The 26,924-nt window shown below is 43.4% G+C and overlaps 1 protein-coding gene across 1 annotated transcript in view; it reads left to right on the plus strand.

Moving 5' to 3' along the window:
* Positions 1 to 21,191, plus strand: part of KCNK4 (potassium two pore domain channel subfamily K member 4) — a 70,878-nt gene extending 49,687 nt beyond the window's left edge. The window contains exons 4-6 of the mRNA XM_033955867.1: positions 7,481 to 7,667; positions 19,972 to 20,111; positions 20,638 to 21,191. Coding sequence (XP_033811758.1) covers positions 7,481 to 7,667; positions 19,972 to 20,111; positions 20,638 to 21,165 — 855 coding nt within the window. The 3' untranslated portion in view covers positions 21,166 to 21,191. The remainder of the gene's footprint in view (positions 1 to 7,480; positions 7,668 to 19,971; positions 20,112 to 20,637) is intronic.
* The last annotated feature ends 5,733 nt before the right edge of the window (positions 21,192 to 26,924 follow it).

Here is a 26,924-nt window from a genome sequence, read left to right on the forward strand (position 1 = left end):
TGAAGGAGCAGAAGTAGGTCAGAGGTTTGTCCTGCTTCAGGTACAGTCTCTGAACTAGCAGGTGAAATGTATTCAGTTTCTGTGTAAAAACCTATGTGCAGGCCTTACCCTTACACCTTCAGCCACCGATGCAAGCACTCTTCGAGCATGAGCATGTTCAAGGAGTGTCAGCGTCAGCGATTAAAGCAATGCCACCAACTTCCTTGCTCCTAAGGAAGGGGGCAACAGAAACAGCAGATTTCTTCAGCTGACAGAGCTTCAGATACCCCACCAACCATTAAACACATACTACAGCTTTGGAGGGGGCATACATAGGGTTACCAGATGTCTGGGGAAACCTGGACATGTCCTTTTTTTAGAGAACTGTCCGATGCCTGGAGGGATTTCCAAAACCAGACAGTTTGTTCAGGTTTTGGAAGTCCCTGAGCTTGGGGCCGAGTTTGGAAGCCCTCTGTGCATGCACGAACGTCAACGTAATGACATCATATGTGCATGCGCATGCACATGATGTCATCATGTTGACATCCGCGCTTTTGCAGAGGTCCTTCAGATGCAGCCCTGAGCTCGGGGTAGTAGACTGGAGGTTGGTGTGGGGGCGGGGCGAGGCTGGGGGTAGAATGGGGTGGAGTAAGTGGAATGGGGTGGGGTTGGGGGCAAGGCCAGGTGTCTTCTTTTTGTTTTAAAGAAGATATCTAGCAACCCTATGCATACACCCATAGGAGGGGCTCAGTTTCCCAAGGCCACCCCCCTCCTCATAGCTATACCACTGATTAAATCTCCCTCTTTTCCTTCCTACCTTCCTTCCTCTGTTCTGCATCTCTCCCTCTTTCCTTCCATTCCCCAAGCCCCTTCTCCTCCATTTAGGGTCCAATATCTCTCCCTTCCCTTCCCAGCCCACAAAGCTCCCACAATTCCTTTCCTCCTTTCCCACTGCTTCAATTAAAAATACCTGTACCTTACAATCACCTCCAGTCTTCACCTGTGTCGTGCCAGCAACAGTAATGTTCATAGGCTGCCTGCAGTCTGCACTGGGGCTTTCTCTCTGAACTGTCCCGCCCCATTTGTTACAACTTCCTGTTTTCTGAAGGGCTGGATGGTTCAGAGAGAAATCAGCCTATGAGTGTCGCTGCTGCTGCATGAGCGAAAACTGGAGGTGATTTTAAAATGTGGGGGGAAGAAATTGCCAGTTTTGCGGGACTGGGAAGAGAAGGGAAGGGAGAGATGCCAGACTTTGTGTAGAGGATGGGAGGGATAAGGGAAGGAAATGCAGCATGGTGATTAGTTAATCGCAATTAGTTTTTAAAATCATATATAATGATTAATGCATTAATCTCAGTGTTAATCGTGATTAATATGCAGCCCTATAAAATATTCATGCTTATTTTCCCTGCAACATTAGTATTTTATGAAAGAACCTTTATAGAATAGACTCTAAGGGGCTCATAATCAAAGCAAAAAAAGGTCTAAAAACCGGCCTAAATCGGCACTTGGACGATCAGTAACAAAAAACGTCCAAGTGCCGATAATCGAACAGGGTTTTAGACGTATGTAAAAACCACTTAGGCCTTCACAGTGCTGCTGGACGACCAGAGCTAAAAGGGGCGTTTTAGGAGGAGTGGTGAGGGTGGGATTTGGGCGGGACGTGGGACGGCCTAGACTTAGTCGTACTGCATGTATAATCAAAGGTTTTACAACACTGCCTAGAAGGAACTTGGATGTTGTGACTTAGGCCTTCTAAAACCAGGTCTAAATCCACAAAAGGTATCCAAAGTGACCAGATAAGCACTGCAGACACAAAGTACAGACCCCCACACACTGACCCCCCTCAATAAAAAACATAATAACAACTTAACATATCTGCCTCCAGAACATCAGCACCTAGCAGCCTGGCATAGGAAAGCCTAGTAGAACTGCACAGAGGTGGCTTAAGTGGTCTTGGGGGTGGGTTAGTGAACCATGGAGAGGAGGACCCAGGCCCATAAGCAACTCTAACCACTGCATTCATGGAGAAACATGTGCACCCCTCAAAAAAAAACCAAACCCTTTTGTACTGCCTTATAAGTGGCTCCTGCAGCCATAAGGGCTATTGGGGTGGTAGATAGGTGGGTCTAGTAGATTCTGGGGGTGTTATGGGGGGCTCACCATGACCTATAAGGGAGCTGTTGTGAGGTGTTTATGTGACACTCTTTTTGTGAAGTTCACAGCAGTGCCCTGTAAGGTGCCCCACTGCTCTGTTGCCATGTCTGGGTGTCCAGTCCCTTACTTTTCTGGCCCCTCCCATGTCCAAAAGGTCTTTTTCTAGGCGTTTTTGACTTGAACAAATTTTTGGACGAAAATGGGGTATAAAGATGGATGACTTAGCAGTCTGGACAATCAGACGGCTGGACGTACAGTTGGACAATTTTCGGAAAAAAAAAAAAATATGCTGGACGTATTTTTTGAAAATGGACCTTTTCTCGTGTCTGACTTTGGATGACTTGTGAGCTAGGCCAAAACGGACTTAGACGTTTCTTTTGATCATGCCCCTCCACATATGTGCCTTCTTGGTATCTAAAAATAGTCACCCTTTATAGAATGGAACGTTGCTACTATTTGGGTTTCTATCAGGTACTTGTGGCCTTGATTGGTAGCTGTTGGAAACAGGATACTGGACTAGATGGATTATTAGTCTGACCCAGTATGGCTATTCTTATATTGTTATAACATAACATAAGTTTTTATTTATATACCGCAAAATGCCTTTCGGTTCGATGTGGTTACAGAAATGTAATTATAACAAGAAGAAGAACAGTTTAACAATAGAAAGGTAACACAGCGCCAGAGTAAGCTACCACAGAGCAGGAGAACAAGGCTTCAAATGAGCGAGTGCCCTCGGCAACATGCAGGATGCCCCCCTAAACCATCTCCCGCTTCGATGCACACCCTCTGAGTCCTTCACAGTGTACCACTCTTACCCTGGCAAACTGACTTTCGATCTCCACCACTGCCCTCCATCACCTTGGCACACCTCCTAACACCAGCAGACGAATGAAGATCACGCAGCAAAAACTACTAGAATCTTATGCTCTGAGAATTACCCTATGGCTAAAATCATCCGTAATACCTGAAGATTGGAGGGTGGTCCAGTGGCATAGGAAGAGTGAGAGGTGCCCCTCCCACCCCCGCCATGCATGTGCTCCCCTTCCCTTCCCCTGTACCTCTTTACCTTTCCCAGCATGAGCAACATCACCAGCTTGCAGCCCGCATTGGCGTCGGCCCTCCCTTTGATGTCAGTTCTTAGGCGCGGGACCCGGGAGTGAAATCAGAGGGAGAGCTGATGCTGGCACGAGCAGCAGGTTGGAGTACTGCCAAAGAGCTAGAGGTACAGTGTGTATGTGTGTGTGTGTGTGGGGGGGGGGGGGGGTGAAGGCATGCACACAGCAGGGGGGACATAAATGCTAACACTGTCTCAATTGGACTACTGCAACTCCCTGTATGCAGGTATACACACCCGCAAACTTCAACTGATTCAAAACACAGCAATATGGCTAATCTTCAAACTGAAAAAATTTACCCCCCCCCCCCATATCGCCCTATTTCATCAGACTTCACTGACTGCCAACCTTCATACGCATTAAATTCAAAATATTATGCATAATGTATCACATATTATATGCAAACTCAGCTGGACCTCTTATAAACCTTTTCATCAATTCCTGGCCCAAATCAACCAGAAACATCAAGAAACTTCTGATCTTCCCGTCTCCTAAAGGAACCAAGTACAAAGCATATTTAACACAATTATATTAGTCATCATTGATAATTTTGGAAAATTTTTACTATTTATTATGATATAAGATATATAATGTATCAACGTATTGTTTTGTATACAACTGTATAATAGAGATTGACACGGTGACAAAATTCATCACTGTTCCCGTCCCCGCGGATAACCGCGGGAAACCATCTTCATGTCATTCTTTAAGGAGAGAGGGAAGAATCAGAGTATAATTGGGCACAACCACTGACCCACAAGCTCTGCTTTGAAGAATGCTGGTGTAGAAGGACTGAGGTTGAAATAGACACTAGAAAATGATATGGGATTATTTCCCATGGTTATCCGCGGGGACAGGAACGGTGATGAATTTTGTCACCGTGTCATTCTCTACTGTATAAGTCAGATGATTTTAAATGCATTATTTTTCAATAACAAAACCCCAAAAACAATTATAACCTACATCGGTGCAAAGGCCTGGAACAGCCTCCTGAAAACCATCAAAACAGAACCCTGTTATCTCAGATTTTGAAAGAAATGAAAGAATCTTCTCTCTGAGGCAATTTTCTCCATTGACAATCAGTAGCGTGTTCCAACTCAAAGAACTCCCCCTCATCCAATGTAATCTGTACTTCTAATGTTTACTCATATCTTCCCTGTAGAAGTCTCTTCACCATCTCCCTCTCCTCCTCCTGTTTACTCTCTGCTCACTCCTTATTCTTCTTTCCTTTTGCCATCATTTGAATTGTACGTCACCTTGAACCTATATAGGCATAGAGTGATTAGATTAGGAGTGGGAAGGAGTGGAGGGCAGAGAGGACAGGTGCCGGCACCCCATTGTTTCCCTTTCGTATCATGTACGTCAATGCGTGAGTGCTTCCCTCCTTTTAGCTTAGCCATGTTTTTTTTAACTTTGATATTCGATTTTATTGTTAACCGTTTAGATACCTGTATGATAAACGGTATATGAAAAATAAAGAAAATTGAAACTTATGCTGATTTTTAAATAGGGTTCCAAGATGATCTGGGAAATTACAGACCGGTAAGCCTAACTTCAGTACTGAGCAAAATAGTGGAAACTATTATAAAAAAATAAAATTACAGAGCACATAGACAAACAGAGGGGCATAATCAAAGCATACGTCTAAGTCCGATTGGGATGTATAGTGCTAGATGCCCATAGTTGGCAGTGGGAAAATGCCCATTCTCAAAAAATTACATCTAAAATTTTATTTTTCAAAAATTGTCTACCTGGACGTCCAGGCTATTGTTCGTCCAGACCTCTTTATATCACATTCTCAACCAAAATTTTGTCAAGTCCCAAACACCCAGAACAAGACCATTTGGATGTGTGAGGGGCCAGCATTGTGATGGACTGGCCACCCAGACATGGCAGCAGAGCAGTGGGGCACCTTACGGGGCACTGCTGTGAACTTCACAAAAAGGGTGCCACATAAACATCTCACCAGAACTCCCTGTTATTGAGAAAAACATGGGGGAAGCCACTGCTTACCCTAGATCGGTACCATGGAATGTTGCTACTTCTTGGGTTTTGGCCAGGTACTAGGGACCTGGATTGGCCACCCTGAGAACAGGCTACTGGGCATGATGGACCATTGGTCTGACTCAGTATGGCTATTCTTATATTCTTATTATGGGTGAGCCCCCCCAAAACCCACCATACTAACCTGTCTACAACCCCAATAGCCCTTATGGCTGTAAGTGGTACCTATATGGCAGTAAAGTAGGGTTTTGGTGGGTGCACATGTTCCACCATAAATGTAGTGGTTTGAGTGGCTTATGGGCCTGGGTCTTCGCCTTTATGGTTCACTAGCCCACCCCCAGGCTATTTAAGAGATCTATGTACAGCTGTACTAGGCTTTCCTTTACTAGGTGCTGATGTTCTGGAGACAAGTACCGGTACGTACATTTTTATTCCCGTCTTTGCAGGGGTGTGAGGGGTCAGTGAACACTTGGGGAGTGTGTCTTTACTTTATCTCTGCAGTGGTTATCTGGTCTTTCTCTCCTGACTGATTAAGCTCTGTTTGGTCATCTCTGTTTTTCTGTGCTTTTCTTTTCAGCTTTGCTTCCTCTGCTTGTTTCTCTATTTTGTCTTTGTGTGTCTCAGTGAGATAGCCAGATTTTTGGTTGGGCCAATAGGTAGACTGACACATTTTCTCTCCCTTACCCTCCCACCCCCCACCCCTCTCCCTCCCCTCCTCCCCTCAACTAAACCTGAAAATGGAATACATTAGCTGAAGAGGATCCTCAAGCCCCATCAGCTGAAGACTTTCTTAGCTAGCTGAACTGTCAACCTGTCAGAACATTGTGGCAGCCAGCGGCAGCGCTCCCAGCTGCCACGGACTGCTCCCAGCCGCCAATGCCGGCTCTCTATACATGGTCAGTTCTTGCCCATGCTTGAGAACTGAGTATGCGTAGGGTAGTGGTATAGCTGTGGGGGTCCTTAGGAGTCTGCCCCCTCCATAAAATCAAAAGTCATTGAATGACTGGCAGGGATGCTTAAACCTTGCCAGCCAAAGAGATCTGCCTGAACTGTCCCTTGTGCTCTCTCTGCAGTGAGAAAGTAGTGTGTTTTCCAGCCACTGACACTGGCGTGTTCTCAGTTTGTATTACCAAGCCTATGTGGAGAGTGTTGGCAGTGGCCTAGTAAGGGTGAGCGGCGCTAGGGGGGGAGGTGACGCCCCTACTCCACCCTCTTCCCCGCCCCCTTGTCACGTGCAGACCCCCTTCCCTTTTAAACTTCTTTGACATGAGCAGCAATGCTGTCCACATTGGTGTCTGCTACCTTTGATGTCACTTCCTAGGCGTGGGTCCCGTAAGTGATGTCAGAGAGAGCACCAAAGAGGTACGGGGAAAGGCAAGGAGTCCGCGCGACAAGGAGAGGAGTGGGGAGCGAGTAAACGGGCAGGTGGGTCAGTGAGCGAGGGAGTGGAGGGCAGAGAGGAGTAGGGATGCCACCACACTCAGGGCGGACCGCACCCCCTACACCTCTCTTACAATACCACTGAGTGCTGGCATTGACGGTTAGAAAGCATGCCACTGACTTCCTCACTATAGAGACAGCATGGGGGGGGGGCAGCTTGGCAGCAAAGGTATAATTTTTAATGGAGGAGTGAGAGGGAGCAGAGAGGAAATGCATGGCCCTCACAGACTACCCCTGGGCCCCCCTATACCCCTGGGGTGGGGTGACAATGTTGGCAGGTAGCAGTGCTAACACTAACTGCCATGATGTTCTAATGGCCTGGGGGGGGGGGGGGGGGGGATTCAGCAGGTTGATAATGTCTTCAGTTGGCAGGGCATGAAGATCCATGCCAATTATACCAATGATGCGCACCACTACTGGATGGGCCAAGAGTGAACAGTCCCAGGCCCATCTCTGTGTTTTGCTTTTCCTATCTATTGTGTTTCTCCTTTTTTCTATCTTGTGCTTCCTGCAGTGGTTCTGTCTCACAGCCCATCGTATTTCCCTTTAAATACCCGTTGTCTTCTCCTTTTCACTACTATTTCTAATTTTTTCCTCTATCTTCTGATTCCTGTGTCTCTTTCCCTCTTCCCGCCAGTTTCTTTCTTCTCTGTCTCCTTCTCTTTACTGTACTCTCAAATCTCTTCATGTCACCTATTGCTTTTTCTTCAGTGTTTCTCAATCACAACTTTCTTTTTCCTTATCTCTGCCTCTTCACTGCTTGGCTGTCTTGTGTCTTTCAGAAATGGCGGGTTAGCCCTACCATCGTGCGCGTGATCTCCGCCCTGCTCTTCATCCTGATTGGCTGCCTTTTGTTTGTGTTGATCCCCACCATAGTGTTCCAGCGGGTGGAGAACTGGACCTTGCTGGAAGCCACCTACTTCGTTGTCATCACATTGACCACTTGTGGATTCGGGGATTATGTGGCTGGTGAGCTTGGGCTTTTTCTTTTAGCCAGATAAGACGGTGTATTTACAGCATAGCTATTCCTATAACATGTGCCAAAGTGAGCTTATGCCCAAATTTAAAGCTAAATAGGTCACTCCACCTGATATTCAATGCTATTTAATCAACCAAGAATGGCTCTTGGGTAGTTAAATATTACTAAGCTGGCACGAGATGGCTGTTGAATATTAGCGTTTAGCAGATAGCTGGCTATATCATATGACTTATCCAGTTATCTGCACAAATGTAAAGTGCTAACCAGTTGTTTGGTGGCCAAATTGGGCCATTTAATGTACTGGTCTATCTTTGGCTGCTGTTAGCTAAGCTGGCCAGCGTTGAATATCGACTTATCCAGCTAAGTTTATAGAGACCAGAAATAAACTGGTTATTCAATGTTGGTCACCGGAAACGACCTGGCATTGAAAATCCAGGCTCAGCGCCGACCTCGGGAGTCAGCCCAGTTAACTCCTACGGTCTCAATTTTAGCCCCACTGTGTTTAAATGTGGGGCTGATATTGAGATCATGGAATTTGTTGCCGGAGAATGTGCTGAAAGCAGTTAGCTTAGCAGGGTTTAAAAAAAGGTTTAGATACTTTCCTAAAATAAAAGTCCATAAGCCATTATTAAAAATGAACTTGGGGAAATCCACTGCTTATTCCTAGGATAAGCAACATAAAATCTGTTTTACTCCTTGGGATCTTGCCAGGTACTTGTGACCTGGGCTTGCCACTGTTGGAAACAGGATGCTGGGCTTGATGGACCTTTGCTCTGTTCTAGTATGGCAATTGTTATGTTCTTAGCAAACACAGTATGAAGTATATGAGGTGTGTTGAAATGAATGTGAGCGTGTGTTGATAGTATATCCATGTTTATTACTGTGTGTATTCTGCATGTAGGTATCATGCATTTAAGTTGAGTAAAAATATTTTTTTTCTAGTATTATAGTATTTGAGCACTTTATATATTTATTGAGAAACTTTGTTGTTGGTGAGCCAGTGAGGAAGCTTGCGGCTTTTGAAAAATTTATCTGGTAATTTTTCCCAGGAAACAAGCCACTTCTGAGGCTCTGTTGAGTGTAAAAGAATATTCCTTAAACATTTATATGTATTTAAAGAGAGAGCAGCTTGATATGTATAATCATTATTTAGTATTTTTGAGATATTGGATTGGCAATTTTGATCTATTAGTGATGCATTTCTTTTTTTTTTTAATCTTTATTCATTTTTATACTTCCAACAATTGTTTCATAATACAATACAATCATACAAACTTTAATATCACTGATATGCACGGACGGGGAGAGGGACCTTGGGGTTATAGTGTCCGAAGATCTAAAGGCGAAAAAACAGTGTGACAAGGCAGTGGCTGTTGCCAGAAGGATTCTGGGCTGTATAAAGAGAGGCGTAGTCAGTAGAAGGAAGAAGGTGTTGATGCCCCTGTACAGGTCATTGGTGAGGCCCCACTTGGAGTATTGTGTTCAGTTTTGGAGACCGTATCTGGCGAAAGACGTAAGAAGACTTGAGGCGGTCCAGAGGAGGGCGACAAAAATGATAGGAGGCTTGCACCAGAAGATGTATGAGGAGAGACAGGAAGCCCCGAATATGTATACCCTAGAGGAAAGGAGAGACAGGGGAGATATGATTCAGACGTTCAAATACTTGAAGGGTATTAACGTAGAACAAAATCTTTTCCAGAGAAAGGAAAATGGTAAAACCAGAGGACATAATTTGAGGTTGAGGGGTGGTAGATTCAGGGGCAATGTTATGAAATTCTACTTTACGGAGAGGGTAGGTGGATGCCTGGAATGCGCTCCCGAGAGAGGTGGTGGAGAGTAAAACTGTGACTGAGTTCAAAGAAGCGTGGGATGAACACAGAATATTTAGAATCAGAAAATAATATTAAATATTGAACTAGGCCAGTTACTGGGCAGACTTGCATGATCTATGTCTGTGTATGGCCGTTTGGTGGAGGATGGGCAGGGGAGGGCTTCAATGGCTGGGAGGGTGTAGATGGGCTGGAGTAAGTCTTAACAGAGATTTCGGCAGTTGGAACCCAAGCACAGTACAGGGTAAAGCTTTGGATTCTTGCCCAGAAATAGCTAAGAAGAAAAAATTACAAAAAAAAAACAAAAAACATTTAAATTGAATCAGGTTGGGCAGACTGGATGGACCATTCGGGTCTTTATCTGCCGTCATCTACTATGTTACTATATATTGAAACATAATATATAAATCCTCCCTCCCACCCTCCCTTCATTATAACTTAATAATTTTCATATAATTTGAAAAAATAAACCCATCCTCCCCCCACCCTATACCTCAATAAATAAAAGGGGAATAAAAAAAAAAATATTAAATATAATCAATCCTTACAAGAATTTGCTAATGGCTCCCAAATATCAACAAATATATTATAGCATCCATGTTGAATAGCTAATATTTTATCCATTTTAAAGATATGGCATAATGAATTCCACCAGAAATTATAGTTTAATCTATCATAATTTTTCCAATTTTTAGTCATTTGTTTCTGTGAGACATATGTACTGATATAGGCCCAGAAGAACATATGCACAACATAGGAAATCATTGTATTATTTCACCACCTTTCTTGGGTCTGTTACCCGGTGCTTATGATTGCACTCATGTGCGAGCTCAGAGTACAGAATATGAGCATTTTCACACGTGAATTTTACAGATTTGCAACATTACCACTAGTTGGGTGCTAAGTCCCGAATTATATAAATGACGCTTTGCTGCACATTTTGCACGCACAACTTAATTGAATAACGAGCCAATTAACAGTGAGAATTGACTTCTTAACAAGCAATTATTAGTGTTAACTGGTTTTAATTTAAATTCATGCATGTAAATTCAGGTGTGGGATCCACACATAAATTTATGCATTGTACCAAAAATGAGGCACGGAAATAGGAGGATCAGGGCCGTTCCTGAAAGTCACCTGTTATTATAGAAAAAGGGGCTTTCACAGCTAACTTTAGGCGTGAAGTTTTGCACCACATTTTTGTTTGCGTAAATGGTCATGCCTAAAATTAGGCGCAGATCATGCCCCTCCCCACCCACGGGTTCTATTCTATAAGCCATGCCTAACTTTAGACACCGTTTATAGAGTAGCACTTAGTTTTTTTTTCCGGTTCTGATTTGTTTAGGCACAATATGCAGAATTCAGTCCTGAGTGGTAATCTGTAATCTTAGGAGTCAATCCTCAATGAAATTTAACCCCAGAAATGGCTCCTGGCCAGTTAATACACCTGTTTTCAGTGGCATTCAACCAATTAGTTGTGTTGAAAATAACCAATTTGTGCCATTAGCTATTTCGGGGATGTTTCAGGGCAGAGTCAGCATATGGCTGGTTAAGAGCCGATATTCAGCACTTAACCAGCCAAGTTAACCACATAAAAGTTGGTCTTATCTAGGGTTACCAGAGGTCTGGGAAACATGGATGTGCCCTATGTGTGGAGGACTGTCCGGGTGCCCAGAGAGATTTCCAAAACCTGGCAGTTTGTTTGGATTTTGGAAGGCCCCCCCTGAGCTCGAGTCCACATCTGGAGGGCCTCTGTGCATATTCGGACATTGACATGATGATGTCGCATGCATATGCACATGTGTGTGATGTCATTATGTGTATGATGTCATTGCACCAACTTCTGCACATGACTGGAGGTCCTCCAGACGCAGCCCTGAGCTCTGGGAAAGGAGACAAGAGGTTCATGTGGGGGTGGGGCTGGGGGTAGAGGGCATTTGGAAGTTTCGCTCCCCCTCCATATTTCACCCCTGGGTACTTTTAGCCCCCACACATTTCGCTCCTGGGATCTTTTACCCCCATACATTTCACCCCTGGATGTTTTACCCCCAACATTTACTATTGTATTAAATTGTAATATCATAATCATTACTGACCCAGCATTGACCTCTCATTGTGCGAATGTTTGTTCTTCTGAACATGCCATTGTAATCTATGTTCACTTGACCCAGAATTTTTGACCCGCTCATAATAAGGCCACAATGAAATTTTATTTTTCATATCATAGGGGGATTGGGGGGCATTGCCCGCCTCCCCATCCCCCATACACATAACAGGAGGGGTGCACTAGTGATGCTGCATTCGGGAGGGCAGAGAGGAGAATCAGATTCATCATGGACAATTCATTGCGCTGAAACGGCCGCAATGAAACTATCCTAGACCCTAGATTTGGAATGCACACAGTGAAAAAAAGCTGTGTAGCCTTAAAAATTTACCTGAGTGACATATTCAGTAGCATATTCAAATGAGCAAGGCCAACAAAAATGGTAACGATGGCTAAGAGCCGATTTTCAGCACTTAACCACAGTTAATGGTTAATGATTATGATATTGCAATTTAGTGAATGTTGGGGGCAAAAGTTCCTGGGGGTGAAAATTCTGGAGGCTGAATATTGCACTAAACTGGAATGTGTTAGCCAAATCCGAAAAACAGGAAATTCAGTGCCGGAGCCTAGACATGGCTGATTACCACAAGCGAATATTGGGACCTTAGTCTGCAACTTGCATAGTATATTACTGAAAGGGGGTATTCACATGGATGGGGCATGGACTTCTCCTTCAATTATGTGCACGTGTTATAGACATAGTCAGTGGAATAATAAGGGGGTGCGGGGGTGGGGTGGGGCGGTCTGCCCCTGGCATTGTCTTGGTGGGGGCACCCATCCTCCTCTCAGCTCCCCCCACTACTGCCCGCTCCTGCCCCTTCTACTGTACCTCTTTAACGTTCCCAGCCTGAGTAGCAGCCCCAACCTGCTGCTCACACCAACATCTGCTCTTTCTCTGACATCACTTCCTGGACCCGCACCTAGGAAGTGACGTCCGAGGATGGTCAGATGCTGGCGCAAGCAGCAGGTTGGGGTTGCCAGCGCCATCCACAAAGACGGTGCCCGGGGTGATCTGCCCCACCCCCCTTTACTATGCCATTGCTCATGGGTAAGCTTAGCCTAGCTCAGTGGTTCTCAACCTTTTTCAGTTGGGATACACCAATGTTTGCATACATGAGATATATCATACATGACCTCATGGACCTTTAATCTGATACAAAAGAATAGCCTTACTAGGTCAGAGCAATGGTCCATAAAGCCCAGTAGTCCGTTCTCACGGTAGCCAATCCAGGTCACTAGTACCTGGCCAAAATCCAAGGAGTAGCAATATTCCATGCTACCGATACAGGGCAAGCAGGGGCTTCCCCTGTGTCTTTCTCAATAACAGACTATGGACTTTTCCTCCAGGAACTTGTAGAAACCTTTTTTAAAAACAGCTACGCTATCCGCTCTTACAGTATATCAGTTCTTATAAATGATAAAGTAAACATTCCCTGTATCCACCCACCCACCCACCCACCCAAGCAACAGATGACAATCATAACTAGCATATTTTCTCCATGGAACTGATCATACAAAAAAAAAAAAAAATTTGTGTGTGTATATACATATACAAACAGTATAATTCGGGGAACTCAATTTTTTATTGAGGAGTTTTTCAGTCACATCATTTTGAGTATACATATGGAGTGGAGGATTGCTACCAGTATAAATTTATATCAACTTATATTCCATATAGTTTATTAGCAAAGGAAAAAGCATCAGAATTATGGTAGCTTACTAAATACTGCTCCACTCATATAACATCATAGGCATAAAAACCTTTGACGTGCTAGATATTGAAAAACTTTAACTGTACTGCTCAAACTGAAACTGAATAAATACTGTAGCATAGCACATCCCCCCCTGACGTTGGCCAGCTTTTCGTGGTAACATCACTTCATCAGGGCTGCAGGGAATGGACCTTAAACAATGTAAACAAAAACTTTGAATTCAATTCAACATTACACTTCTGGTGCAAAGGGCATATGAGTCCTGACAATAGGTGAAATCCCCATACTTGCAAGTTGATTGTAGAAGGATGAAATTTATATTCTACAACTCCACCTCCTTCTTCAGTGCTGTAGAGCCCCTTTCAGTTTTTTCCTTCTGCAAGCGGGTTGAGAAGACGCGATTCTGATCTGCTCTGATAATATTTCATTATTTTCTGTCTTTTCTTGAGTTTGAGGCTTTCTGGTACTGGAGTGGTCCCCAGTGACCCCGGAGCAGCTCTGCCTGGGAGAGGATGCAGATGCTGGGTCAGACATCTGCAACTGGCAAGGCAACCCTCGGGGTTCCTGTCCGACCAGCCTGCTTTGGAACTTGTAGAGCTCAGGTCCTGTGCCCTACTTTTGTTTGAATGTCTTTTTGACGTAGGGATTCTTTCCCATATGTTTGTGTAGTTCCAGCGAGACCACAAACGCAATCAGAAAATAGTGAACTTTCTACAGGCGCTTAAAACATATTAAAAACTGAATTTCCCACAATGTTCATAGTTTTTTACGCTCATAAATGGGCACTCTGACACATAAATGGGCTCTTACAAAATACTGTTTAGTGGCTTGACGTGTGCACCTGGGTGAAGTTTGGAAGGAGTATGAATGGAGTGCTCATGCATGCATGTAAATTAAATAATACTATAATTGGATCTCAAAACAGAATTTATTGACTATTCCTTCGCTGAAGGTTATTAATACAAGACGGCAATTTATTTTCTCAGTTACCGCACCACAGACTTGGAATGCCCTTCCAATGTTTTTAAGGGAAGAACAGGAACTTGGAAAATTTAAAAGTAATTTAAAAACATTTCTTTTCAAGGATGCCTTTGAAAACTAATTTTAATACCCCATTGCCCTAATAAATTTTATCTTATCATATTTTATTGTTATTTTGTTTACCTTCTGTATCTTTCCGTTTTTGTTTCTACTTTACTTTATTGATTTGTATTTCACTCCCCCCTTTACCCAATGTTATGAGTATGTTAAGTTAAATTTCAATCCCTTGTCATTATTTAAATTCTGTTTTTTTATTGTATTGTTTCCCATCAAATGTCATTTTTAAACTGTTCATTGCTTAGAAGTATGATTAAGCGATTAATCAAAAAAACTATTAAACTTGAAACTTGAATTGACATGAATTCAAGCATATACAGTGGTGCCTTGGAATCCAAACTTAATCCGTTCCAGAACCCCGTTCGAGTTCCAAAACAATTTTTCCCATTGAAAATAATAGAAACTGGAGTAATCTGTTCCTTGGTCCCACAAACTCAGCAAGATCCCTGGCAGAGACAGCAAGATCGGGCCCCCCCACCGGCATATACAACAAGATCGGCAATGGCTACTGCAAGCGGTGCTGAGCCCAAAGCTTCCCTCCCAGCTGGAAACAGGAAGCTGCATCAGAGGGGAAGCTTTGGGCGTAGCAACACTTGCAGTTCCCGTACATTCGGATTCCAAAGTAGCATTCGGATTCCGGGGCAAAATTTAATAAAAGAACAAGTTCGGATTCCAAGTTGTTCGAGTTCTGGGGCATTCGAATTCCAAGGTACCACTGTATATATACGGCCACTTACACCACCTATAGGGCTCAGATAAAACATAAGAATAGCCATACTGAGTCAGATCAATGGTCCATCTAGCCCAGTATCCTATTTCCAACAGTGGCCAATCCAGAAGTACCTGGCAGAAACCCAAATAGTAGCAACACTTCATGCTATCGATCCCATGGCAAGCAGTGGCTTCCCGCATTTCTGTCTTAATAGCAGACTATGGACTTTTCCTCCAGGAACTTATCCAAACCTTTTTTTAAACCCAGCTACGTTAACTACTGTTACTACATCCTCTGGCAACGAGTTCCAGAGCTTAACTATTTTTTGAGTGAAAAAAATATTTCCTCCTATGTAACTTCAATGAGTGTCCCCTAGTCTTCACTCTCTGCCACTTGTATTAGTAAGAGCCCACATTTCTTAGTGGAATATTTAAATGAGGTGTCATAACCAGAACCTATAGTAAGTGCCCTCTCATGGAATGAACCCCAAAATGAGAAAAGCTGTTAAATCCATTTAGCCCTATATGTGCTTTTTAAAGTGTGTTCTGTGTTGGAGACCATATGAGCCAACTTTTCAGAATGATCGGGGATACTAAACCCATAAAAATTACACTTCCTTGGACAATGTGAAGGCATTTGTTCAATATTGGGTGTGCTGAAGCACCCACAGAGCTGGCATCTATGATGTACATGAGTATGTGTTCATATAGAAAGTACAAAGAAGGTTTGTCAACCAGCGTATACCTCTTGATAAAATACAACATGGTTGGATAGAACTAATACTTTTGTAAGAAGAGATATTCTAAGATTTTCCGGAGAAACCCTCTTCCAGCAGGTGAAGGTAAAATTGCCAGGCAGATAATATAGATTCACTCACGTGGAGGGGCATTTTCGATGGGATGTCTAAGTATGATTTTGGATGTTTCTGCAAGCACATCCAAAAGTCAGGTCAAGAAAACGACCACTTTCAAAACTGCAAGACATCTATCCTTTTTTTTTTTTTTTTTTTTAAATGACTTATCTAGACATTCTGGTCCTTAGGACATCTATCTATTTTGGACATTTTTGAACATCAAAACTAACAAGCCCATTTGGATGTGGGCATGGCCAGCATTTTAATAGACTGGCCACATAGACATGCCAACAGAGCAGTAGGGCACTTTAGGGGGCACGTCTGTGAACTTCGCATAAAGGGTGCCAGGTACACAACCTCCTTATAGTTTATGATGAGCCTTCCGAATCTCCCCCAACCTACTATACCCATCTGTCTACCAGCCCTATGGCTCTTATGGTTGCAGGTGTCATCTATATGGCAGTACAGTAGATTTTGGGTGAAATTTGGTGGCCTCACACTTTCCACTATAAATGTACTGGAAAGGGTGATATATGGGCCTGGATCCCCCCTTTCTATGGTTCACTACATTGCCATCAGGCTACTCCAGACACCTGCTTGCCTCTCTATTAGGATTTCCCATAATATCTGCAACTGCCATAGAGGCTGGTAAGTACTGTTTCTTTCACATCTTTGGGGGGTGGAAGGAGGTCAGTGACTACTAGGGGAGTGTGGGGGGTGGTCATGCCTTCATGCATCCAGTGGTCTTCTGGTCAGTTTGGGTACCTTTTGGCTCAAATACCCTTTAAAAACAGGTCTAACTCTGAACGTCTAAATGACACCCTGGACATCTTCAAAAAGGTTTCATGATCTCTGCAAGACATCCAAGTCCTAAGTCCCCCTAATCCTGCCCAAAACACGCTTCTAACATGCCCCCTTAAGACTTGGGCGTACTGGAGGGAAAATGACCTGCAAGACTTCTAAAATATCTGCTTCAAAAATCGGCATTTGGATGTTTTGGTGATTAAAATGTCCAAGTGCCACTTTATTGCGTTTTTTTGGACATCTTTCTGTTTTGAAAAAGAGCCCCATAGTATTCAAGGGGTTGATAAAGCCAGCCCAAAGGTGCAACTTAGTTGATCAGTTGGCTCCACCCAAACATGTTGCTGGTTTTTGTTATTGACACTTGAATTAAGGTTGATCTGCCCCTGAGTGGCTGTATAGAGTTCATTCATTTGAGTGAAGGCTATTGAATTTCTACATGCTTCAGAGCAGGTAAGCTACCCAGGTCCAGAAGGGAGACTTTTTGGCCAGTGTGGGATCGATAGTCCTGGATTCTGCACATTGAAATCAGGGATGCAGGACCCATTATAAATCAAGACAGAGTTGTCAGAAATCCAGTACTGACTTGAAAATCCCTTTTGGAACTGGATAACTTGGAAGTGCTAGATTTTGTGTGTTTGCACATACTTATTGTATGAGTGTGATTGATTTCATACCAGATAATATTATCTTGATATTCCCTGTTTCCTCAAATTTCCCATTAGAAGTATCTTGGATAGAAAAGATTTTACTGTTGATATATGACTGGATGGCCAATTTTAAGTTAAAATTAAAGAAAAAATAAATACCCCTCCCCCTCCTTTACAAAACCGTAGCACAATTTATAGCATCAGCCATGGCGGTAACAGCTCTGATGCTCATAGGAATTCTATGAGTGTTGGAACTGTTACCACTGCAGCCGGAGCTAAAAACCGCACTACAGTTTTGTAAAAGGGGGCAAGGGTAAAATAAAGAAAAAAACTAGAGTTTTCTTGGCTTCTAATAATAAGACGAAAAATAGTTACAATTAAATGGGATTAATTATATTATTATTCCGACAATACAAATTTTAGGGTTCCAATTAAATTGGAATTTATCCATGAAATCACAAGTAAATTCGGTAGTTTGAAAAGGTTTTCTAACGTTATAGAAGTTAAGGTCTATTCGCTCTTATTTTGCTTTTTTAGTTCAATTTTTATTAAAATTTTACAGAATAATGCAATTCACAAATAGATCATATGTACACTAAGAAAATCTTAGCAGAAACACATCAGTATCTATCCATCCATCCCTCCCTTACCCAAACTCCTCACCCTACCTCCCTCATTCTTATTTTGAACCTTATCCATTTCAATTACCGTATTGGTGCAATCTCTTATTAAGTATCCTAGATTATTGCAATATAATATACTTAGTGGGTTCCTATAAAAATTTCCAAAAGTTATAAATTATCCAAAATTCTGTAGTGCGTCTGATATTTAATCTGAAGTAATTTGATCATCTTTCCGTTTTTATCAGAAATTACATTGGCTCCCAATACAGGCCATGGTATTATTAAAATTGGGATGTGTTTGTTATAGGATCATGTTTGGTTTAGTTCCTTCTTACTTGTATGCTCATCTTTCATTTTCTTTACCAAAAAATCTTTGCAAAATATTACTTATTTCACTTTTTCATCAGTATAGGAATGCAAATATAGAAGATATGTAAACAATCTACTTTCCTACCAAGTGGCCAAATGGGAGACTATAATCCAATTGTCAATTTTACAATCATTCTCCTACATGCATTTTAGTAGATTAATGAAAACTTATTTATTTAGTAAATTTAGAAAATGATTATTGTATGGTTTTAATTGATTGTAAATTCAACAATTAATGTGCTTGTTTTAACTTTTGTAAATCGCATAGAACCTGCGAGGTATCTGCGATTCATAAATAAAGTTTTATGTTATGTTAATGATCATTTTTAGTTGGGTTATTTTTTGTGTCAGATATTGTCCATTTGTTCTCAGCCAACACTGATCTCAATACCTCATAAAGCTCTTCATTTTGGCGTCCCCTCTTATGTTTCAAATTTAATCTCAGCCTATACCCTGGCTAGATCCCTACGTTCATTGGACACTAAGGCCCGGATTCTGTATAGGACGCCTGGGACGGGCGTCCTATACAGAATCCGGGCCTACGCTCGCCCAAAATAAACTTGATTCTGTAACTGACCTCCATGTTACAGACGCCGGTTACAGAACCAGGTTACTGTAGACGCGGCCACTATACTTATCACGACAATGGATCTCCCTGCCACGCTAAGTATAGCGGCTATGGCTGCCAGTCCCCCCACCCCTTCGGGCAGGAGGAGTTGGGCTCCCTCCTACCACGATCTATGTGGGGGGTAAGCAGTCTTTGGGCAGGAGAGGTTGGGCACGCTCCTGCCACAATTGTTTGGGGGGGTGACTGGCGGCCACAGCCACGGCTGCTATACTTATCGCAGAAGGGAGATCCCTTGTAGCGATATGTGTAGCGGCAGTGTCTACTTACACTGTATGTGTCTCCCGCTTGCCTAGGGAGACAAATACGACCGCCTAGGTTCACCTAAGGCTATGCGTAGCCTTAGGCAAGCTTAGACGGTTATGTGGGCCTCTCTAGGCTCCCGGAGGTGCCTTCAATATAGGCGGCTTGCTTGAGGAGCAAAGTTTTCTAAAAATGTGCATCCTAATTGGCTGGTTAGACAGCTGTAGGACGCCTACAGCTGCCTACAATTGGGATGCAGAGTACAGAATCTGAGCTTAATCGGCTAGTCTCCCCCCCACCCTTCCAGAGCCTACTATGAATCTACCCAAAATTCAGCGTTTTTCTTTTTATGCCCTAGACTGGAACAATCTTCTTTAATCTGTTAGAGGTTTAACAGTATTTCAAGCTTTTGAAAAGGCATTACAAACTAATTTTTGTGAGCTTGCCTATATATAATCCATCTAGGGACTTTTCATTGGGTTTCTGCATGGGAGGGTTTTTGGGTTTTTTTTAAATTTGATTGTTGTTGAGTGTATATGAGTTTCTCCTATCCTCTTTTAAGAATGAAATTGGAGTTTTTCTCTGTCTTTTAATATAGTCTGTAAACTGCTTTGACCTTCATGGAAAGGTGGTATAACAAGTTTTTAAAATAAACAATCTCTATTTCTTTACCAGGCGATAACGCTGGACACGAATACATATGGTACAAACCCCTGGTCTGGTTCTGGATCCTGCTTGGAATGGCCTACTTTGCTTCCATTCTTACTATGATTGGCAACTGGCTTCGTGTTCTCTCTCGGAAGACCAGGGCCGAGGTAGGGTTGACTTCCTTAGAATACAGCATGTCAGTGCTCTGTGATCCTTAGCTCACCCTACATTGCTACCAAGGCATAGAATAGCTACATCATGTAGACTAGGGGCCTGTTTTACAAAGCTGCGCGGCAACAACCCCGAAGCCCTTTAAATCTCAATGGGCTTTGGGGCCATTACCGTGCTGCAGCTGCTAGCGCGGCTTTGTAAAACAGGCTCTAGGTCTTCCATTTATCTCAGTTACCGGACTTCTCTTTCTAGAAGGTGAAAATAAAAATGAGAGGGTCAATTATATAATCAAGATCCCTCTCCCCTCCAAAAAAATAGGAGGATTGATAGAATATCCTTGTTCAATTTATCTGCCTCGACATGGGTATGGATAAGAGTAAATAGAACATGATCAGTAGAACCAATGACCTTGTTGCTTCTGTTAGTCAAGAATGCTAAGTCCAGTAATTACGGTATGTTCTAGAATAGGATGAGGTCATCTTAACTTCCTAGCTTACATCTACATTGTTTCCTTCTATACAGATGGGTGGTCTGACTGCACATGCAGCCAACTGGACAGCCAGCATGACAGCTGAGATGAGACTGCCCACTCGGGGGCTAGGAATAAACCTCCCTGATAAGTTGCAAAAGATTGGAACCTTAAAGGGAAAGTCCTCACAAGTCAACCAGGATCAGGAAGCAAAATCACAGGAAGAGGACTATGATGAGTCAGAACAAGAGAAAGATCTGGATATGCTCAGTTACCTGGAGGAAAAGCTGCAGTCCCCAGTCGAGACCAAATGTCCTTCTCCAGACACCCCAAAAAGCAGACGGGTGGAAGAGATCAATCGCCTTAACAATGCCATTGGGCAACAGCCCATTGACTACTTTGGTGAGAACTTGGCTTTCATTGATGAGTCCTCTGACACCCAGAGTGAGAGTAACCTGAAGTTCCGAAATAAGAGGAAGAGAAGGCAGCGCATCCGCAAGATCCCAAAGGAAGCCAATGGGCAGATTGGGGTTCGGGTGGACCTCCTAAGCAGAACCAGAGACAAGGGCGAGAATGTATAGGCCCCGTGTTGGGCAGTTTTCTTCTGTTTTGCAAGGAAGGGAGCAGATATCCAGTGGGATTAATTCTTTGCACTGGATTCTACTGCAACTCATACCAAAGAGTTAGCCTTGATCCCAGAATTCCTTGCACTGACCCTGAAGCCTCTGGCCTGTTCTTTTTTTTTTTTTATATATATTGAGTTCTGGCTGACTGATATATGATCTAATAGACTGCTTTCTCTGCTTTTGCTCATAAATCCCTTCCCTGCAGATTGGGTTTTGTCCTAGATTTTCCCACACAGGAGATAAAAAATCAAAAGGAGTGAAACAGACAGTTATGCAGTGTGCAAACAAAGCTAGTCAAGACCTTTGGAGCTTAGTAAAGCTAGGACAAAAGGAATAATGCCAGAAGAACTTTTTATCTGCACTGTCTCACTGGGGATTGGGTGTTCAGGGTGGTTGTGCCTTACAATTACAGAACAACTGAAGCAGTTCTAATTTGATGAGTCATTTGTGGTATGCATCTTCTGAAAAATTACTAAAATCACTGCTGTGTTTACAGGCCCAGTGTGGGGCCACCAGTCAGCTTGGAGCTGGAGCTATTTGATGGGGAAGGAGATGATGGTGCATCATGAGTTTAAAGAAGTCCCAATGCCAGAATCTGTTTACTTATTTAGAACATTTCAGCTCCCCTCAGTAACCACCTGTAAAATCCTGTCATCTTGTAGTGGCCCGTTAGCCTGGATTTGGTCAGACAAGAAGTTTTAGCCACAGTCCAGCACATAGAATTCATTTTTGCAAGAATGCAAAGCTTCCAGCTATAGCTTTCATGATTGACTTCCCTCTGTATATGCTAATTTGTTTTTTCTCTGTTTGATAGCTTTTTTTTAACCCAAAGCAGTCACTCACCCAGTCCAATAAGATGTCCAGTTGACCACATTATTTGCAGCACAGTTGGTTATTATTAACTTTCCCATACACTACTAGAGGGAGTGGAATTGCATGCTCACGGCACAACGAATGCTGTCTTAGAGTTAGCTGTCCCCAGTATACTGTCGTCATTAAATATTTTTGCATTCACAGCTATCTGTTACTCATATTCTTTGCAGATGAGCTGTTCCACCATGTCATACCAGTAGGTCACCTGAGAATGGCATTAAGCAGAGCAAAATTCCAGAGCTTCTTGGAAATATCTAGAGCAGTGTTCTTCAACCGCCACTCCACAGAAATTTCCTGCCGGTCCACAGAGCCAGCATGTGCATAGAGACTTAGACAGTGCTCTTCAGCCGCCAGTCAACGGTGTGATCGATGCGTCATTGTCTTTGAGCCGGCTCACCTCTTCCTCAGTGCTGCAGTGCACAAAGCTGTGGGCAGTGGCTCCTACGTGCGTCCTACGCCTGAACTGGAAGCCTTCTCTCTGATGTTGCAACGTCAGAGGGAAGGCTTCCAGATGAGGCGCGGAACGCGCAATGAGCCGCTGCCCAAGGCTTTGTGCACTGCAGCACTTAGGAAGAGGGAGCCGGCCCGAAGATAATACCGGGGGTGGCATAAAACGGCCATGCAGGAGCAGGCTAGAAGGCAAGGCACAGCATGGAGGGAGGGAGACAACAACGGTAGGGGGAATGCTTTTATTTTTTAATTTAGTGATTTATTTACATCTGCTGTCTGTTCAGGAAGAAATGCATTTGTTTCTTTTCCTCTGGGGTTGTACTGCATGCAGAGTCTTGCATCTTAGGGTTTGTATATATTAGTACTTTTAGTTTTTGGTCCCATATTTGCATGGGGTTATCTGTGTTCTGGTAGGAATGAATATTGAGAAGCATACAGTGTGCTTTGTGTAGTTTAATTTTGTGGTTAACCATTATGTGTTGTTAATACGATTATTTTGTATGTGTGTGTATATATGAAAAATGAATGGAAAAAATTGTGTTACAATTAGTACTATTATGGGGATGGGGTCTGGGGCGGAGATTGGGTGGAGATGGGCGGGGTCTGACTCCCGACTTAGCCCAGTATTCTTCAACTGCCAGTCCAGGAACCGGTGCCGGTCCACAAAATAATTATTGTACTTCTGCCGGTCCATAGGTGTCAAAAGGTTGAAGAACACTGATCTAGAGGTCTACTCTGTGCCTGGACAGGGTTTTTCTTGCTGCAGTATCCTTATAGCATCTCTGATTCCTTTTGTTGGTTCTCAAGTCTGTGACTTTCATTTAATTGTTGGCGCTTTTTCATCATAGTTTCAATCAGAAAATGTTACAGTTTTATCCTCTAGGGCGGGGTGTCAAATGTCGATCCTCGAGGGCCGCAATCCAGTCGGGTTTTCAGCATTTCCCTAATGAATATGCATGAGATCTATTAGCATACAATTAAAGCAGTGCATGCAAATAGATCTCATGCATATTCATCGGGGAAATCCTGAAAACCTGACTGGATTGCGGCCCTCGAGGACTGACATTTGATACCCCTGCTCTAGGGAGTAATTTTTAACTGCACACATATGTAAAAAACAGACACATAGTATAGTTTTTTCTGTGTGGTCTTGGCTGGATTTTTAAAGTGAAAGGAGGCATATAATTCCCTCTTGAATGACTTTACATTTACGTCTCTGCTTGGCACAAATTGTCATGGTTAATGCAAATGCACTAGAATCTTTCAAGACTATGCATGTAAATGAAACCCCTCCTCATTTCCCTCCCTCGTTCTGTTATTTTGGGTTAACTTACAAACATATGAGCTGTATGCAAGTAAGTTTAAGTTCATATCAAAGAGGCAATTTTATAAACATTATTTCTGCAGAGAAAGCAAGGCTGTAGTCATGGAAATGCTTTTGACAATTTCCTTCTTGGTTATCTAGTTAGGATCTGGAGCCTTTAAAAGTTTTAATTTCCTTTTTAATTTTTTTTATAAACTACCAAATCGACTTACCCCCCTCATGTTTTTTTCTCTACTGTATTCTAGAAGATCTTCCAGAATGGGGGGGAAGCTAGGGGGGTTGTAGACAATTGGCCTATTGTAACCTCAGACAAATGAGCACTCCATTATGGAAGTGAGAGATTACTTCTGTTGACTGTCTCTCCAGATGATCTAGAAAACATATCTGCTCATCCGAAACCAGCTTGGAAATCTCTTCCCAAGATAATTGAACTTATTCCATCACATAAGGGACGAGGAGTTTTTGCATTAAGTACTTCCTGGTGCCCAAATAAACAGGGATATTTGGACCCTTCTTATTGTCCTATTTCTGCACAGTCTTTTAATTGTCAGGTTGATTTGGGACTGTCTTCTGTTGAACCCTCCCACAAGCTACGTCCAATTTCAAGGCACGCTGAAAGCCAATTTGAGTCTCTGAACTCTTGTGCGGTGAAATACCTGACCTGGAAATGTGCATTTGTAGGTGTGGTCACTTCAACTGATAGGGTGAGTGAGCTCCAGGCCCTGATGGCTTATTGTTATTATTTTAAGGTGTGGAGTTATTAGCATGTTCTACTACTTTGTATGTTAACAAGTGCTACTACTTTGTGTGTTAACAAGGCTTACACATAGTTTTACAGTAAAATTAGTTCCCATGACATAAAATAGAACTTGCAGTAAAATAACATGTGATAACTCTGTTGATGTGCGCTTATTGGTAGCTCAACATTAGTAACAGCAGATCTAAATCTCATCATAATAATAGAGTTTTACTCCAAATGCATCTCATGTTTTAAGGTAATTTGGGATCTTTGCCCTAATAAGTCAGTCATCCTACCAATATGTTTTCCTATACCATGCATTCATAAGGATGAAGCAGTTCGCTGTACTTAGGATTGCAAGGTAAATGTCTCCTTCTCGTTGCAGCTAACTTAAGCCTTTAGAAAAGTCACCCATATCTTTGTTCAGAGTAACTGTAATAGTCTATACCAGACATGGGCAAACTGTGGCACGCGGGCCATATCCGGCCTGTTTAGTTTTATAATCCGGCCCACCAACCGCGAGCCCTACATACCTCCCACCAGAGCAGCATCAGGCTGGCAGCACCTTCTCTCATCAAGGAATTCCCTCTGCCGCATAACTGATGATGTCATCAGTAATGCGGTACACGGAAGGCCCTGACGAGAGAAGGCCGCGAAGCAGCCTGTTTAGAGTGCTGCCAGCCCGACGCTGCTCTGGAGGGAGGTATGTAGGGCTCGTGGTCATTGTGGGGTTCGGATGGGAGGGAAGGATGGAGGGTCAGCAGTGGTTTGGCTGTGCCATCAAAACAGCAGTCAGGGAGGCTAAATTCCTCATGGAGGAGTCTCTAGCAAAGAACATCCAGAAGGGAGATAAATCCTTCTTCAGGTATATCGGTGATAGAAGAAAAAACTCAGGCGGGATTGTACGTCTTAGGAAACCAGACGGAGACTATGTGGAAAAGGATTCGGAAAAAGCCCAACTATTAAATGAATACTTCTGCTCAGTCTTCACCCGAGAAGCGCCAGGGCTCGGCCCTCAGCTACAGACAAGGGTTGGCTCAGTTGACCCGTTTAGTAACTTTGAGTTTACGCCCAGCAATGTCTACGGTGAGCTGTCAAAGCTCAAGGTTAACAAAGCAATGGGGCCGGACAACCTGCACCCCAGGGTGCTTAGGGAGCTGAGTGATGTCTTGGCGGAGCCACTGTCCGCGCTCTTCAACCTCTCCCTTAGTACAGGCAGCGTCCCGTTGGAATGGAGGACGGCTAATGTCATTCTACTCTACAAGAAAGGCTCAAAGATGGAGACAGCAAACTACAGACCAGTGAGTCTAACATCGATAGTGAGCAAACTAATGGAAACTCTAATCAAACACCAATTAGATAAGATCCTGGATGAGGAGAATCTACGGGATCCCCGACAACATGGATTTACTAAGGGGAGATCCTGCCAATCCAACCTGATCAGCTTCTTTGACTGGGTGACGGGGAAGCTGGATATTGGGGAGTCCCTGGACATCGTGTACCTGGACTTTAGCAAAGCATTCGATAGCGTACCACACCGCAGGTTACTGAGCAAGATGAGTTCTATAGGATTAGGTAACACATTGACGAAATGGGTTGGGAGCTGGCTTGGAGGTAGGCTCCAAAGGGTGGTGGTGAACGGCACCCCCTCCGAAATGACGGAGGTGATTAGTGGAGTACCACAGGGCTCAGTCTTGGGCCCAATCCTATTCAACATCTTTATAAGAGACTTGGCAGAAGGGCTTCGAGGTAAAATAACATTATTCGCCGATGACGCCAAACTGAGTAATGTAGTGGGCAAATGCACAACAGACGAAGATTCAGTGCCCGACAACATGATGCACGACCTATTCCTACTGGAGCGATGGTCTAGGACATGGCAACTAAACTTCAATGCCAAAAAATGCAAAGTTATGCACCTGGGCAGCCAGAATCCATGCAAGTCTTATACCCTTAATGGCGAGATCCTAGCAAAAACGGTAGCAGAACGAGACTTGGGGGTAATCGTCAGTGAGGACATGAAGTCTGCCAATCAAGTGGAGCAGGCTTCGTCCAAGGCAAGACAAATCATGGGCTGCATACGAAGGGGTTTCGTCAGTCGTAAGGCGGAAGTCATTATGCCATTGTATAGATCCATGGTGAGGCCCCACCTGGAATACTGTGTGCAATTCTGGAGGCCGCATTATCGCAAGGATGTGCTGAGACTGGAGTCTGTGCAAAGAATGGCCACCCGGATGGTCTCGGGACTCAAGGATCTACCATATGAAAAACGGCTTGACAAATTACAGCTATACTCGCTCGAGGAGCGCAGAGAGAGGGGAGACATGA

Source organism: Geotrypetes seraphini, chromosome 8, assembly GCF_902459505.1.
Source record: "Geotrypetes seraphini chromosome 8, aGeoSer1.1, whole genome shotgun sequence".
Classification (NCBI taxonomy): Eukaryota; Metazoa; Chordata; class Amphibia; order Gymnophiona; family Dermophiidae; genus Geotrypetes; species Geotrypetes seraphini.